The sequence below is a fragment of the Anopheles arabiensis genome, chromosome 3, assembly GCF_016920715.1.
Source record: "Anopheles arabiensis isolate DONGOLA chromosome 3, AaraD3, whole genome shotgun sequence".
Lineage (NCBI taxonomy): Eukaryota > Metazoa > Arthropoda > Insecta > Diptera > Culicidae > Anopheles > Anopheles arabiensis.
The window spans coordinates 26,138,818-26,156,860 of NC_053518.1; the positions used below are offsets into that span (position 1 = coordinate 26,138,818).

The 18,043-nt window shown below is 42.4% G+C and overlaps 1 protein-coding gene across 1 annotated transcript; it reads left to right on the forward strand.

Annotated features, from left to right (window-relative positions):
* Positions 1-875: 875 nt before the first annotated feature.
* On the forward strand, positions 876-13,027 carry LOC120904795 (ATP-dependent RNA helicase me31b). Its single transcript, XM_040315145.1, has 6 exons — positions 876-1,026; positions 3,603-5,375; positions 5,460-5,538; positions 5,666-6,044; positions 6,414-7,061; positions 7,295-13,027. Exons 2-6 carry the CDS (start codon positions 5,329-5,331, stop codon positions 7,462-7,464), a joined length of 1,323 nt encoding a protein of 440 aa, XP_040171079.1. The 5' UTR covers positions 876-1,026; positions 3,603-5,328; the 3' UTR covers positions 7,465-13,027.
* Positions 13,028-18,043: the final 5,016 nt, after the last annotated feature.

The window sequence follows — 18,043 nt, forward strand, 5'->3', positions numbered from 1 at the left end:
AAAACTTTTTTTACATTGACAACAGCACTCTGTAGGGTATTTTACACTTACTTAGAGGCTGTAAATCAACTATTAGTAAGGGAAGATGTTCATCATCTTCCCATGTTTGATTTTATGTTTTCTTCTAAGCATCATGTGTCCGGTACAACATTTCACTATATTTTAACTGATTTTGGGATATTTGATATGCTCTTTCAACAAAAGAATCGAGAAATGTAGCCCGCGGCCAATTATTGCACGTTTTACAAATGCAAACAATTCGTAGGTGATCCAATGTTCTCCTCAAACTACAACACAAAGGCGGTTCGATGTGGAGAAGATATTTTTACTCACTCCAAAATCCGACCTCATCATGATTTCATCATGTGAGCGGCTGTTGCTTGATCATCTCATTAGAGCAATCATCGGCGATAGATTTGCTCACCATTCAAACAAAATCATCTCGCCTCAGCGAGGGGAAAAACCATGCTTGCTCAGTACGCAGGAGGAAATGATGATAGCCTCTCATTATGGATTGAAGCAGCTGTCATTGAGCTCGCCATAGTGAAAACAGGCTGGATTGTCATTTGGGATTATAAAGATGGCGCTAGTGTTTAACGTATTTTCATTTGAAATAACGACTCAACTAACGAGTCAACTTGTCCGTTTCTCCTGAATAAAACAAAAAGAGGACAACTTTTGAAGCTCATTTTGTTCGAAGTGTCAGTTTGTCGGTGCGAAAACTACCGATAAAATTTAAATAAAAACTAGACGCTCCTACCGAAACCCGCTAAAGAAATCTGGCCACACTGGTTCGAGCAGCCTGTCGAGCAGCCCGGAACACAAATAAATCGAGCAGCTTGTGCGGCGTCGAGTAGCGAACTGCTAGATTGCCCGCAGTTTAGAATTGTTGGCGAATCGAGAAAGAAGCAATCGAGAGAGAAGAGAAAAAAAGTTCCAAGTCAAAGAAAATATATTTCCAAGCGAAAAAATTTAAACCGAGCAGCAGCAAAGGAAGCAAATCGAAATCGTGCGAAACTTAAAAAGGTAATTGAGCTGGAAAACCACACACGGAAAGGGCATTATCTCACGGTAAAATGACGGTGCAGCACGTTTTTCCTATGTGCGATGGAAGAAAAATGGACGACATGCACGGGACACACGGACGGACGGGTACACTTTTTTGTAAATGGCAGACGCCGCCGCCGTGCGCTTCTGGTGTCCGTGTAGAGCGATGGTTAGGTTTTTTGGAACAAAGTGGTGCGGTGCGACGTAACTCCCGTTTTTTGTAGGGATTTTCGTTGCCGGCCCGAAGGTCAGCGAGTGTTCTCAGGGGATTGGGAACGGGTGAAGGACTTCAGTTTCGTGGCCTTCGCGAGCGAGCAAGATAATCAGCCGAAAATGGTTGAATGAAATTGCGATTTTACAAGTCCGGTCCGTTTGCGGGGTACATTGTGTGCGTGTGTGTATGTGTGTTACCCAAGAGAAAGTTCCGCGCTACCTGGCGTGAGCCGATTTGCAATGGTGGACGACGGCGATAGAGAGAAGATGGATCGCGAGGTTCGATGGTGGCTTGGTTTTTTTTAACCTCCACCCTAATTTTCATCGTTTTTTAACTTCATTAAAAAACGCGACCACTCTGTATGAGTGAATTTTAGAATATCGCTTTACTTGGTCTGTTAATACCATTCCAAGCCGAAGGAACGGCGAAGATGGCGCAGAAAAAGAAGCGTGCGTTTGATGGGCTTTTAGGAGTAGGCGAGGAAATGAGAAGAAAGCGGTAGGGCTTCGCGTGACGTGTTGATAGTGCGTTTTTCGTTCCCTTTTTTCTTCGAACGGTCGGTCACGTCAACTTTCCGGGGGAGGCTATCTTCTACCTCTGATCATCTAACACTCACACGCAGGACAGGGGAAGGAGTAGGCTTTGGACGGGATTTTTTTCGTTCTGACAGTCCCGAAATCCTCTCCAGTCAGCATCCATGTTGGCTTGGCAACACAAACGACCGAAAACCCTCGACGAGGTGAAGAGGTTGAACGCACATAACCTCACTTTTTGGTGTGCGGGTACGGTTGCCTCGTTTTGCCGTGTGTACGAAGGGTGGAGTGGTGTAAATTAAACAGTTTTCTTTAGTGAAAATCATTTACTCATTAATAAAAGATGCGTATTTTAAAGGGTGTTGGGAGTGGGGAGGGGGTTGACGAACGTCGTACACAGAGGAGCTTTGTTCAAGAATGTGAGGTTGTGTTTGCTGCGCTCGCTCTTTTTCCGTGGCGTTAACTTTTGTTTCGCGTATAACGTTGCACGCACTCTCGCACACACATACACACGCTCACACACACACACACACACACACATACACACATGCATCGTGAAACATTAGGGTAATAATAATAAAAAAAACTGCGAATTGTGGTTTCGGTCTAACGCTGCCAACTCCCCCTCTCCTAGATGGGGTTGTTCAGGGGGAGAGCAAGGGGACAATACGCGAATCTTAAAGCTTTCTCGCGAAACACAGAGAGACAGACAAACGAATCATCATTGCAATGGCCGAAACAAATACATACGCACACACATCACATGCATGCACGCACACACATACAAACACAGGCATGAGGCAGCAGTATCTAACGCGCGTCGTCCGTTTTGCCAAATTCGTAACCACTGTTGCCATTTGGCTCCGATCTACCCCTCGGGGGGACGGTGGGGTGAAAATATGGGGTTGAAGAGAGAATATACACCCCCACCCCTCTACAAATACGTTGCATTTCTTTCACTTGCTACGCACACACACGTGCGCGCGAGCATTTCGCATAAATCCGGAGGTTCAGTGCCTACTTTTACCTTCGTATGGGATTCACCGGTGTAGCAAATGGTGGTGTTTTTTTTTGTGAAACATGGTTGCAATAGAGAATTCACATCGATGTGTGGGTTAAGTAGTACTACTTCACTATTTTGAAAAGAGAAAGCCTTTCCTTCATTTTGTTGGATGGCAAACAACGATAAGATAAACAATTGTGACACTTGATTAACTTCCCGCTACACACCTCTCCGTTCGAACGGATGGTTTGAAATAAGAGGTTGAATTTTTAACAATGGTTGCTATGGAAGCTCAATTGTGTGGACAAATGTACCATCATTACTTAGACACACTTGTTCTAAAATATTAACATTTACTTATGTAGTAAATTAATGAAACTTATCGTTGTTGGAGGATTAGGATTAACCAACTGCAACTAATTTCATTTTACTATACAAATTCGTACACGTGTATATTAAAAAAATGTATTGCTACTGAGGCAGGTAGTGGAATATTTCAATGACCTTCAATGGAAGTACTTTTATGTGCAGTGTTCCTTGCCGGAAAGCTTAAAACCGCTGAAAATAGACCCACTGGGCTACCTAAACGGTGTGAGGGTCGTTTCCCTTGCGTACCATCCTCAATTTGCCTGTCCTTGTACTCAAGGTACGAGAGATGTGGTCGTTAGAATGCATAAGGAATAGGTCTTTAGGTGCAATTAAATATTTTATGTATTTGTGTACAACAACAAAAAACTAAATTATATACTCATGAACTAATAAAGATGTTTTTGTTATTTATTTTTTCTCTCTCTTTCACATGTAGCGAATTATCCTGAACCGGTAAATACAAAAGAAGGGAATATTGTGGCATAGAGAAAATACAACGTTCCTCCCCTACCCTTTCTAAAGGATAAGGAAGCACCAGCATCCATTAGTGTGCGAGAACGATAAGCGCAAACTGAGAAATAGTACGCACTTCAAAACGATCCACTTCAACCGCTTTAAGCGAGCGCACGTGTGCGTGAGTTTGCGCGTGTGTGTGCGATTTGAGTACGAACGCGCACGGCAAAATTGTCTACATCGCGAGAGCAAAATTTGGATTTCGATTTCGATCGACGATAAAACCTTACATCCTTCCTCCTCCACGGCTCTAAATCGCCAAAGCAGATTCAGCAGACTCTTTGGTTAGAGTTTTGTGTAACACGAGAGAGAGAACGAGAGAGGATTTCTTCCAGAGCTTGTTTTGTTGGGTTAAGATTGATCGCGTTTCCGGAACACACGTTTCTTCTAGGGCGGAAGAATTTGAAGAAGAAAAAATCATCATACATTACTATTACCTGTGCAATCATATTGTACACGCGGACGTGAAGAGAAATAGATCACCCGCTCCCGGTCGTGTTATTATAAAAAAAAAAAACAGTGTGTGCTTAGTGAGAGGTTAACGTGCGCAAAACATAAACATTGAAAAATACGTTACAAGCACCCATTCACACACTCACTCTATTGCACGTGAAAGCCGGCTTGCATAGCAGAGCAAGGTACGGTGTGAGAATAAAAGACTTTTTTAATTTATTTACGTTTGATAAAGCAGCAAGTGTGTGTGCGTGTGTGTGTGTGGAGAAGCGCTAAATGTGTAGCGAGGAAAGCAGGTCGAAAACGGCGAACATAAAAAGGATTGGTGGTTTCAAGCGAAGGTGAAGAAAAGTGCCCCCGGGGAAAAAGAGAAATATCAGATTGAAAGCGTAGAAAATTCATTCTTCCTACAACAACAATATACGTATATACACACACAAAATCACAATCACACGATAAAGAAACACATTTCAACAGAACGTGGCGATTTGTGTGTGTGTGGCGTTTCGGCGCACCCGCTGTGAAGCAAGGAGAGAAGACAGACACGAGGAGACACCAACCAAGCAGATGCTGTCGGCTGCGTAGCTAATAACGACAAACGGGCATCAAGTGATTAACATTAAACGAAAAAATTGTGAATATTAGATCGGTAGTGGCTTTAGGCAGTAAGTGTGTGGGTATAAGGTGAAAGCTGTAATTTTAAGTGTAAAACAAAACCCCCGGTACCCGAACCCCAGCGGCGGCGGCGTTGGTGTGTCACGTAGTCAAAAAGCAAAGGTTAAGAGGAGACTCGTCTTGCGAAAAAAGAAAACAAAATCAGAAGCAGAATAATCACACCACAGCCCCTGTGTTGAACCCCACCGTGTGGCGCAAATGGGTACAGTGTAAAATATTGCTAATACTTGGTACTACTATTACTACTACTACTATTACCACTACTAAGGCAAGTCATAATTGTTTTCGGTTTATCGTTTTTAAACTGAAACTATCAGCAGCAAATACCGGGAAAATATTAGTCTACTTGTAATTTCTTGCGGAAGGCAAAGCAAATTGGTGCGCCTGTGTGTGTGTGTGGTGCACAAAAAATAGGAAAATTTCTATTGTTCAAAAAGTAGAGCGAGAGAGAGAGAGAGAGAGAGAGAGTGAAAGGAGTTTATAAAAAAATCAAGAGCTAAAAGTCAACTTGTGTCAGCGTCATGATGACTGAAACGTTGAATTCGAATAATCATCTCAGCCAGAAAGGGTAAGTGTAGTTCAAAACGGGTTTGCTCGTTGCTTCTTTTCCAACTTTATTGCTAATCTTGGTTTGCATTTATTCCCTTTTCAGCGAGAACAACAAAGTTGGTGACATGGGATGGAAGGCCAAACTTAAAATACCGCCCAAAGATACTAGAGTTAAGACTAGTGTAAGTAAATCCAGCCGAGCATGCAGTGTGCACGATCACTTGGAATCTGAATCTGCAGCTTCACAAATCATACCGACACTTCCGTCCAACAAAATTAACGTTTTTTTGTATCAATTCCCTTGTACAGGATGTTACTGATACCCGAGGAAACGAGTTCGAGGAGTTCTGCCTGAAGCGGCCGCTGCTGATGGGCATCTTTGAGAAGGGTTGGGAGAAACCGTCCCCGATCCAGGAGGCGGCCATCCCGATCGCCCTGGTCGGCAAGGACATCCTGGCGCGGGCGAAGAACGGCACCGGCAAGACGGGCGCGTACAGCATCCCTGTACTGGAGCAGGTCGACCCGACCAAGGACTACATTCAGGCACTGATCATAGTGCCCACGCGCGAGCTGGCCCTGCAGACGTCACAGATCTGCATCGAGCTGGCGAAGCACATGAACATTCGCGTCATGGTGACGACCGGTGGAACCAACCTGAAGGATGATATCATGAGAATTTATCAGAAAGGTAAGCTACTCTTGCCTCATATGAATGCCTTTCTCCCTTGCCGCTGTTCGGTTTTGTGTGATAATTATGTGTAAATTTTTGGTTTGAAATGATAGGCACGTGATTTTCTGCATGAGCATGTGATGAATAATTCCCTCAGCCATTGACATGCATCGGCGCGCCACTGTGTGTTCGAATGTGTGTATGATGCTAACTTACAGCCTATTTTCTGACGCTCTGTGCTAATCAACGTTGAGATGCTAATTATGCGTTATCGATCAGTCGTTTCCGTTATTTAATTACAATATGATAATTAATACATCCCTTCTTACTTTTTCTGTGTTTCTTCCCGACCCACCCGACCAACACACACACACACACACCCAACAGTGCAAGTGATCATTGCCACGCCCGGCCGCATCCTCGATCTCATGGACAAGGAGGTGGCCAACATGTCCCAGTGCCGGATGCTAGTATTAGACGAGGCGGACAAGCTGCTGTCGCAGGACTTCAAAGGCATGCTGGATCATGTCATAATGAGATTGCCAAAGGAGCGCCAGATCCTGCTGTTCTCCGCGACATTCCCACTGAGCGTGAAGAACTTCATGGAGAAGCATCTGCGCGATCCGTACGAGATCAACCTGATGGAGGAGCTGACGCTGAAGGGCGTCACGCAGTACTACGCGTTCGTGCAGGAGCGCCAGAAGGTGCACTGTCTCAACACGCTCTTCTCGAAGCTCCAGATCAACCAGTCGATCATCTTCTGCAATTCGACGCAGCGTGTCGAACTGCTCGCGAAAAAGATTACCGAGCTGGGCTACTGCTGCTACTACATCCACGCCCGCATGCAGCAGGCCCACCGGAACCGGGTGTTCCACGACTTCCGGTCGGGGCTGTGCCGGAACCTGGTCTGCTCCGATCTCTTCACTCGTGGTATCGACGTACAGGCTGTGAACGTTGTAATTAATTTCGATTTCCCCAAGATGGCAGAGACCTACCTGCACAGAATCGGTAGATCCGGACGCTTCGGACATTTGGGTAAGTAGTACTGTCATTTTTTCTTTACATTTCTTATGTTTTTACGATACATTTCGCGCTACATAATTCACCACATTTCGCTGTGACCGTCAAGCTCTGGGAAGTGTTTCAATTACATTTTCTTTTTTTTTATGCATCAAGTGCGCACAACGCACTATTGTCACACTTGAATGTGAAAGTACTTGAAAGCAAAATTTTAATTGTAAACTATATGTTCTGCCCATGCTAACTAGGTATCGCCATCAATCTAATCACCTACGAGGATCGTTTCGATCTTCACCGCATTGAGAAGGAGCTGGGCACGGAAATTAAGCCCATCCCGAAGGTGATCGATCCGGCACTGTACGTACCGCGGCCGGATGATCCTAACAGCACGCAAGAGGAGCAAAACGTCAGTAAATAAGTAAGAAGAACGAAGGAGTAGGAGGAGGAGGCGCTTTAGAAGAGGGGTGAGAAGGGTGAGCTGAGTCGTGGCGTGTGTGATATATAGAATGTTGGTGTGAAGAATGGTGCGCGCAGGGGCGTACAAAGAACGGAGAAAACATTTAATTTTTGCACAGAGAGAGAGAGAGAGAGAGAGAGAGAACGAAGAAGAGAAGGAAGGTGTGGTGGTATAGAACGGTTTTGGAATATCGGGAGAACGAAAGGCAGGGGAAGCGAGAAGAGGAAGGAGAAGAGAAATGAAGTGTACAAACCACAAACACACAACACAGCAAACGTACGTCGCCCAGAGTAGGAAATGAGTGAAGAGAGAAAGCCAAATAAGTCGAAGAAACGTTTGATGAGCCGGAGCATTCTAATGTAAGTCTTTTCGTTATCGTCATGAATGCCAGAAAGCCAAGGTATGTGCGCGTGTGTGTATCGTACGGTGCTTGCGCACTTTAAACTATGAGGAAAAGCAGATATTTTACAGAATCTAAATTAGAACAATGTTAACATAACACAACAAGGTCCCCAGAGGCAATAGAGAGGCGGTGGTGTGTCTGCCCCAAGGTGTTGAAAGATCGATGGAGAGCAAAAAGATCAAGAATCATTCAGACGTCGTCATCACTTTTCTTAAGGCCAGAGCAAAGCTTTCTCGCCATCGTACAGAAGCACCGCACCGGCAAATTTTCAGTAAGCAATCGTGCAATCGAATCGTAAAAGTTCTCGCTATTGCTTTTCTCAACAACAATGCCTTTGAGATAGCGCTAGTCGCGTGGAAACTAAAGATATGATTTTTTCCTCCTTTCCTTATGTCGGAATGAACTTTTATTCCTTTTTAGAGAATGCGAGGAAATGTCATTGGGACAGTGTTGCACATTTCTGCAGAACACGAGGAGCGGGTAAAATAATACCGGGTACATGCTGCTTGTTGTGTACTAATTTTTTTTTGGGTTGGGTTGCGTGGACAAAACGAACACCACCGTGTAAGAGCAATCCAGTGTTTCCGCGTTCTGTCCTGTCCAATTCGAGCTCTATGTGTGATAATCAGGCTCGATTCTAGGCGACGCAAGAAGAGTCTCAGAGGCATTTGTTAGGGAAGAGTATTGAACTCTTTAGACAAAATTCACCACGCGCGCATACTGAGGGTGGCGGATCGTTTGCGTACAGGGCAAGCACACAAGGGGGCGTTAGAACCGTTACCTCCGTGACGTGTAGTGCCCGAGCGTTCTCTGCTGTGTATAGCGATTCATCGTCATTACATCCAAACGATTGCAATTACTTTTTACGTATATCGACTTTTTCTATCGATGTTGGAGAGCGTAAGAAAGTGTGTGTGATTGCATTTTGTTGTTGTTGTTGTCGTGTGAAACAGGCAATCGTCATTCGGTGTCGTTGCTCAAAACGTTAGAGAACACTTTCTATCCCGTTAATAGGCCAACAGACGAACGCGTATTTATTCTTACCACACATCATCAGGTGTACATCATTCCTCTCTTCGTTCCCCCGTCCCCGTATCGTTCTTTGTGTCTCCCATATTCGGTACCAAAATCATAAAACAAAACCATTATATCATGCATTATCAGCTACTACTACTACAGCCAATCGTAGAGAGGGAGGAAGGTGGGAAGCCAGCAAAGAAAAAGCGTGAAAAGCGCAGTAAGGAGTAAACAGATCAGTCTGCGCGTGTGTGTTGTGGGCTCCCTGTTGAGCGCGCAGAGGCAAATTTGGAAAACTAAACTGCGGAAAGCAAAAGCACAGCAGGGGAAAGGATGGATTTTTAGAATGTGATGAACGGAGAAGCGAATGAAACGGTTCTGTGGAAGGGATGAGAATATAGTAGGCAGACAGGGAAAACCGTATACAACAAACGTGGTTACAATAGCGTGGGAAGAAATCAGGAACTCTTGGTTTGATACGATTATGTTCGAATCGGAATGTGAGTCAAACGGTTAATACTACAAAATTGAGGAAATTGTTTTGGACGCAGATTTTTGGTTTGTTTGTATTATTGAGCGCATTACATTTGAATTATTTTTTTTTCGTAATCGTTATTTCTCTCTCGACGGAAGAATCATGGGTCGATACTACACATATATGTTTCTGACACAATCGTGTGGTGTGTTGCTCTGTTGCTGTGTTAAACCTTCCCCTATCGCGGGAAACGTGTGACCACCGTGTTGTAGTTGTGTGTTGTGTTTGTGTGTGGCAACCAAAACCCGCTAGAGAGGGACGCTTATCTCTGCTATCGGTGTACTACTGCGTAGTGCAATGCAGCAGAAACGACCCCGAAGCGGACTGATGGTTCATGAATGTGTGTGATAAGCGTATGACTGGGAATATGATTGGTATTGGAATGTGAGATGTACACAACGAGAAAAAATACACGGCAGGCGGGCTGCTGCCCCTGCCAACACGTACGGTTTGCTATCAAGAGCACAGTAAAACACACGGACGGAGCACAATGTTGAAGCACCAGAAGTAGTTTCAATGCTTTTGTTTTGTTTAATAGTATGCGATTGTAAAACAAAAAAAACCTAAACTTAGTTTGAAGCGTGTTGATGCGGGAAGACAGCTCTCAAAACCGTGACAAACGGATGGAACACCATATGAGAAAAGCATGTTTTTTTGGATAACGCACTCGGAACAAGAGAAAAGAGCACATTGAAAAGCTGAGAAACAATGAAAGAGAGAGAGAGAGAGAAAAGGAGAGCTGAGAACACAATGTACATATGAACAATAGATTAATATTAGCGATTAAGATTGTAAAGAAGAGGGAGAGACGGTGGTGAGAAAAGTCTGCAACAATCTACTTACGAAGCAGAAAGAGATACCTAAACAATATCGACAACAATGAGACCGAATTTGACAGGTGTGTAGTGAAGAAAGTGGAGAGGGAAAAGATACAAACCATGATGTAAAAATGAAATGGATATATTGAAATCAGAAGTGGCTGTAACACCACAGACAAGCCAGGAACACATTAGTGAAAAAGTCCCAATCGGAAGTAGTCTGGGAGAGAGCTTCCTACGAGAAGGATTATTCCTACACTTGGAACGGTGGTAAACTGGAGATACTAACAAGAATTGAACGCGTGACCCCCGACTATTCCTTGTGTCGAAGAGAAGAAGTGGTGGAAATTTCGCGCAGTGAATTGAAGCACCCTTTTTTTTTTGGAAAAATTTCGAGCAGCGCAGCAGGGTTTCGAGGTGAAATGCGCACCCCTTAAAGTGGTGCTCTTCCCTGACCATTGTGCCACATGTTAACAGGATTTTAATGAGACTATTGAGGACCCATGCGAACCGGAAGAGGATGGTTGCAATGTGCAGGATACGTATTTTAGAACCCCGAATTTGCTATGATGGCTCACAGAGGTGATGAACCTTTGAAATGAGACGACTGCAAATGTGTTTCTTTGCTATATGCTGCACCATCAGTTTGCGTTTGGGCCGCAGTTGGTTCGGGTGTATGCATGCGATGCAATAATTGAGACTGACGATAACAATTGTTGAACTGAAAGCCAAAAGCTAACATGACAAGCCTGCTCGCACAAAAAGAAAGGAGTTTCGGCTTTGCATCAAATCCAATTCTTGCCAGTTTTGACACACTGTGGCCTGTGAGTGTAAAGAGTTCGAGGCGTGTAGAGCTTTAGTCAGTCGAGGAAATCCCCTAAAGATCATGATCACGGGAGTCATTTGCAAAGTTTTTTTTTGATGATAACAAAACAGAAGGGAACAACAGCGACAAACGCGCACTGAGTGCGAATATGAAGGAGGAGAGCCTTAGCCGCGGCCCCATCTTTGTTTTACTCTATTTTTGGGATCAGTGAAAGGACGATCCTCTTTTCTTAACGGCCTTTGACGGAATCCGGGATAGGTTTATGTTCTGTGCATACTTAAAAAGACGAAAAAGACGGTGGTGGGCGGCTCGGCTGGGCTCTAATGATTCAAATGCATCATCTTCTATACCATTTATTCTGCGATCCGTGTTCGATATGTGCTCTTTCAAATTGCGATACTCCTATACCCCCTACTATGAGGCCTTTCTTCAGCTCGACTTGAGCGGGGGCTAGTGGGAAATTAATTTAGAATAATTGCGTATGAATGTGAATGGAAGAGATGATGGTCAAGAATGGCTGCGGCGTATTGCATGAATTGGGATATTAGGTGTGTACGATGCGTTGATGTGAATGCGTGATACAGGAATGTTCGTTGTGACCATCGATAAGAGTGAATGTTGCATTTCGAATGAATGGGGAGCGAGACAAGATGAATGTGTAAACGTCTGTGTGCGTGTGTTAATTTACTTTTACAAGTTAGAAAATTGGAGCAAATCGAATGACGTCGGCTGCAGAGACAAACAAATGGAATTCGCGGAGTATTCCGCATATTAGATTGTGCCATATACAGTTTTTTTTTTCATACACCTCATTGGTCGGGAAGATAAATTTCATTTGTAAAAGTGTGTGATACTCTTTCATCAGGCCAGCAGCTCGATTTCCATCCAACAGCGAGAGTTTAACGATTACAAAATTGTACATCATCAATAGGCCAAAGTATCCACGCAAAAAGGGGAATCTTCGGTTGGGAAAATTATCTTCTACCAAAATGTCGGGGCGAAACCATCATCCTTGTGTGTGTGGCCAATCGTAATAAAACCAATCATTGCTTACCCATTTGGACGCCACTGGGACTCGGTGGCCATCAAAAGGGTAGAAGCAAATCCTTTTTAAAATAAAAGGATCATCATTAGATGCCTTTTTAGAAGTTTGGGGGCCTAAAGTGGTTTTTTCGTAGGATCCCCCTATATCGGTGTTGGCAGAATGTTGTCTCTCTTAAGTATTATTTCGGTAATAGCGTATGGTAAACTCATTTAACTCATCGACGACAACAAAACAAAAAGAAACGAACATACGTATATAGACGATGGAAAGCGAAGAATGTGACAACAAAAAGAAAAGAGAAAAACAGCAAAACAATTACTTCAACGTACCTGCATTTTACACGAAGACAATTAAGATATGAAGACATGTCCAGAATCAAAACGCTCTTTAAGAAGTAAAGATCTGAACTGTGTGTTTTTTTTTGCAGACGTGTGGTGTGGTGCGAAAGGACAATTCTGTTTTGGTGTAGACCTCCAAGTGTGTTAATTCATATTGCCTACTACTAGTTGAAAATGAAGCAAATTCAATTTTAGGTTGTTGAAGGAAGCGCTTTATATAAATTGTATTGATGAAATCTAATCGAAAAGCACGAAACACGTCCGTCGTCAAACAAGCCATCGCTTCCAAACATCCGGTCCGGTGTTTTCGATCACTACACACCTTAGCTTGTGTGTGATCTAGGTAGTTAATGGGTGTAGAATGAGTTTTTGAATAGCTTATGAGAATTAACACTTGCAAAATTGTTCCAATTCGATTTATGACGATGCGAAATTTTGTTTTCAAATATTATTTTGTTAAAGCCAGTGTCCTTTGAAAGCGTGATCCACACCACAGGCGGATGAAAAAAAAAAAAAAACAGACGTAAGAACGTGTTAAAAAAGAACTTAAACGCAACGCGGGCGAGAAACGTGAGCTCTCCGTGCCTATTAGACCCGAGACATACGAAAGTTAGTAACATTCAACGCCAACAAAACAAGCATATCGAAGATTCCTCACAAATCAAAGCTATTTTTTCCTTAAAGGTAGGCCAAGTTATAATCCCCTGGCGGGTGCTGTTCACGCAATTCGTTCAAACTTCGATGAATTCTCATTTAATATTCCGACACAAATTGTGCACCACGACGGTATTCCAAGACTTCGGTTAATCTTAATATAATATTTTACAGCAGCAATGCGATGATAATGAATTGATAACAAATAGCACTGATCAAACTTTGATTGAACTTCAGGACAAAAAAGCAAACAGTATTCCGATAGCTTACCATGAAATTTGGCGAAACGTGAATGGCCCAACAGGGGAGACAGCATAGAAACAACATCAACAATGGCCTATTGAAGATAGCAGTTTTTAAGTGGCTTTGATTTGTGAAACACAGGAGAGAGGGAGAGAAATATGAAGTGGGAATAAGAGCAGAGCAGAGTGGATATAAAACAAACATTAATTCATTCCCAAGTATAGCAGAGAAAGAAAGGGAGATAGAGAGAACTAATGAACTGAAGCAGAACAATAACATCGAAATGATACATCTCATAATTCCATCACAAAATGGGACTGCTACCACAAACTACTTCTGCTTGTTAACAGCGAGGAGAAAAAATAATGTACAAATCGGGTGCATGATGTGTGTTTGTGTGTGAGTGCGGGATAAGGCACAAACAAATCAGCGTGTCGTGGTATGCGTGCGTGCGTGTATGTGTCCTCGGAGTGAGCGATTTTCTTACTCTAAATCTACTCCTATTGGTGTTAAGTAGCAAATGGAATCGGCGAGTTTTTACACCAAATACCATCCAATCGAGAATAATATTGTCGTATTATAAATCAGGAGGAAAACAAGAAGAACCCTTTGTCTTTGCCCTATGGCGATGGAGCGGGGAAGACTACTAATGCGTTTGCGCGTGTGTGCGCAAATGCATCTGAAATGGCGCACACATCTTAACGATGTTACGCAAAGTTAGGAAAAAATCGTTTTTAATGTTTTATCACCCACAACAGAGACGCGCACACCAACCAAAAGGAGTGCAACAATCAATCAATATCTAACGAGTGAGTAAAACGGAACCAAGAGCAGGGAAAAGTGGTAAAACAAATAGCAATGGTGTGGCGTTTAAAACGTGACGGAGGAGAGAAGAAGCACAATAGAAGGGCGGTAAGAGAAAAGCAACTCAAATCGCGTTTTTGTGGAAGGGGGAAAGTTTTAACACACACGTTGTTTTACTACAGCGAACAAAATCAACCACAACAATGAAAATCAATCAGTACATGAAAATCAAGCAACAGAAAAATGAACTCAAGAATCAAGCAACAACAGCAAAACAAAACATGTAAAAACGATCAAACATGTCTTCCCCTAATCTTTGGTGTGCAGGGCGAACGACGATAAATGTGAGAACGACACGGTACCTGAAATTTGTAAACGTTAACGTAGGAATAGGTTTAGACACGATTTTAACTCACAAAGAGAGATAGTACGAGAGAGAAAAAAATGGAACAACAACAACAACCACAACCAGAAGAAAAACAACCCGACATCAGATTAAAAAAAATGGGCAAAAAACAAAACAAAAAAACATACAAAAGAATATAACAGCAATTGCCTCAAAAAGAGAAAAAGAAGTAAAAAAAGAAGGGAAATAAAACTGCTATCGAACAACACCCAACAAAAAAAAACGATCAAGATTTTTTTTATCAACAAATGCTTACATTCTATCACCGTTTTTCGTGTCATCAGTATAAAACGCACGTGAGATGATGTCTTTCAACAGAACCGGCTGTCATAACTTTTAATGAATCTTTGGTTGAGATTCATTCATATGAATCTTCAGTGATGAGTGATGCGAATATCGAGAATCTTCAAATATTCATGAATCTCTAAAATTCCAAATTTTTCAAAGATTCACGAATCTTCAAAGATTCATGAATTTTCAATGATTCATGAATCTTCAAAGATTTATCTATCGCTAAATATTCACGAACTCCAAGGATTCAAGAACCTCTTGAGATTCATGAATCTATAAGATTCTTAAATCCATTAAAATTCATATATCTCCAGGGATTCATGAATCTTAAGAGATGAATGAGTTCCAAAATATTGAATTTGCCCAATCTCACCTAAAACTTGCCCGTTGTGGGTTCAAGCCTCGCATGGATCGTCTCCTCGTAGCAAAACAAACTATCCAGCTGCGTGGCACTTGCCTTGCCAATAAGTCTCGAAAGCCTGTATACGCTGGCGTGCTCTATGAATCTTCGAAAAATTGAAAAATTGATCCTTGATATTCATGAATATCAAGGGATTCGTGAGAGATTCGTGAATCTTTTGAGATTCATGAATCTTTCGGAATTCATGAATCTTTCGTGGTTCGAGAATCTGAGATTTCCAATCGAAATTCAAATTCATTGAATCATTTCAAAGATTCATAACGATTCACGAATCTGAATCAGATTTACCAGACGCTAATAACTACATGACATGACAGCTGTTGAAAAACCTCTCGCAAGCGTTGGACAATACTCCTTTTTATAATTATTTAATATGATGTATAATTTCATATTTTTTATATTAATATTAATATATCATCTATTTTCTAATTGAATAGCTATTTTTCTATTTAGGCTGATGATGAGCTGTGAGAAATTCTGCCATAATATTTACTAGCCGTGCGAAAGCTTTCGGGTATGCTTTCAGGACATTTTACTACAGGGGCATTCTTCACACGCAAGATTATGGCAAAGTTTTTTGTTTCTGTGTACCATACGAAAGCTTAATTCTAACGAACCTGGAGGCTTTTTGGTGTTAGATGTTAAATAGCTTCAGAATGTTTGAAGGAATGCTGAATAGGCGTTTTATTAAATTGTGAAATCCAAAGCAAGTGTGAAAAGAATTTCACAGAGAAAAAAGTTTACGGAGAGGATTTCGGCAACAAAATTGTTTACCTGTCTTGCTTTAACCTTTTTTTCTGTGAATAAGTTGTGCTCGTATTACCTTGCTGCACTATTTTCTTATTTTACTGAATAATTCAACGGTTGAGATTGAATAATGCCATCAATCTCTCGCACCACATCGGTAGACCGGTCCGAGGTCTGGCTTATTGTGATAATAAGGCGAATATGGGGTGGTTGGAAGCAAAGCATAATAAGTTTGTCTTCCGAACAAAGTCATGGCGTTTTCTAACCCCCATCCATCAGACAAACTTCACTCGATCGGACCAATATTCAGCATTATGTTTCGTTTTTTTCCGCTTTTTGCATCGTATGCTCCGATGGCGTGCTGTTACCCAGTGTGCTGAAGGAGGTAATGCATGGCGAGCTCTCGAAGGGTCTGTTGGTTCATTATTCAAATTCGTCCGGATTCTTGAGCTCATAAATAGCTGGAAAGGGAGAGAAAAATCAGTTTGAAGCCACGCTGCTCTCCCTCTGGTCGTGCTCTTACCCGAAACATCGTGCAAAAGCGAATGGGGAAAAAGGTAAAAGCCGGGCCAAAGTAAATTCGAGTATCCTTAAAGAGGATTGGATTGCAGTTTTGCATATACTCGCTGAGTGTTTGTGTGTATGTGTGTGATTGTGTTTAGGTACACATGAAAGAAGTCCTGATATTCGTGACTTATGCATGCATGTCTTTTTGTGTGTGTTTTGTTTGTGACGAAAAGGCGGCTTGATGATGAGCCTTTTTGTGCTCGTTGCCGCCATTGGTTAGCTTTTAGAACAGTTGAGCCAGAGACGGGTCCTGGCATTATAAATGCTTTTGATACAGTGAAAAAGCTTTTGCTTAGAGGGAGAAAGAGAGGGCGGTGTTTAGAACACGAAGATAAGTTGCAGTGTGTGACTGTGATATATTTGTGGCTTCATTTTTTTGCCTTTCATTCAGCTTTGTGCTTGAAGCAGACGGTTATTTTTAAAATCCTGTTCAATTGTTCCCCCCTTAAAAGGGACCCCATAAAATACCTCATAAATAGCGTATTTGATTGCTGACACAAAGGAATCATAAATTTCGATTGTTTTCCGCATCACTCGTACAGCGAAAAATTGATTTAAAAATGTTTACTCCAGCCCGGAATTAATCCTCGGAAATATCGGTGAACTGTGAAACGCGTTTGACCTTTCAACGGTGCTTTCAAAAAAATACATTTTCTCTGTTGCAAAAACCGTCGTTCAATGGGGGTCGCTCGCATCACGCAGTCTACTGCAATTATATTCTCCCCTTTCCCACGGGCGGCTGACATCCTTCCGGCTAGGATAAAGCTCATAAAAAAGGACGGGAGGAAAGTTTTTCCCCGAATGTGTGTATCAAGCACCCCTCCCCCCCACTCACGGTGCGAAAGAGGGGAAAGCTTTCATCGCGTTGCTTTGCCCACTCGCGCACAGTCTGCCCAACCCAACTCTCAATATCAAGGTAATCAATTTTCATCCTACCGGTAATGGGAAAAGCGCCCAATTTGACTGTTTTTGCTTTCTTGCGTTGATGTGTTGTGCCTTTGTTTTTGTCCCCTGTCTATGATGGCGAGAAACGGACGCGCGCAGAGCAGGGTTGGGAGATTTTGTATGATTTTATGCTGCTCCACCACCCTGTTGTAACTGTTACATGCGAAAGGCATTACATCTCTCTGTCTCGTTAGTCTTGGTTTATGTTTGCTCTTTTTTATCCATCCAGTTACGTAAATAGTTTATGTTTTTTTCTAATTTTGTTTTAGCTAATTACGGCCTTATTCTAATTGTACAAAAGCGCTGTAAAACTGGTGTTGTCCAGCAGCAGTGAAAACGGTGGCGTGGATTTTATGATTGAAAGTTTTTGTTTTTATCGTGGAAACGAGAAAACATTTGCTTAGTATCCGTATATGTGGTGGGCAGTAGAAGCAAAGGGACAAATTAAAAATAAGCCAACGAAAGCACCTACAAAACTAC

Bases quoted from the DNA above. Each gene is read 5' to 3' on its own strand.
- LOC120904795 (XM_040315145.1), top strand. From the start codon at position 5,329: ATGATGACTGAAACGTTGAATTCGAATAATCATCTCAGCCAGAAAGG. The intron at 5,376-5,459 runs GTAAGTGTAGTT...TTCCCTTTTCAG, and splicing joins AATCATCTCAGCCAGAAAGG to CGAGAACAACAAAGTTGGTG. The intron at 7,062-7,294 runs GTAAGTAGTACT...CATGCTAACTAG, and splicing joins CGGACGCTTCGGACATTTGG to GTATCGCCATCAATCTAATC.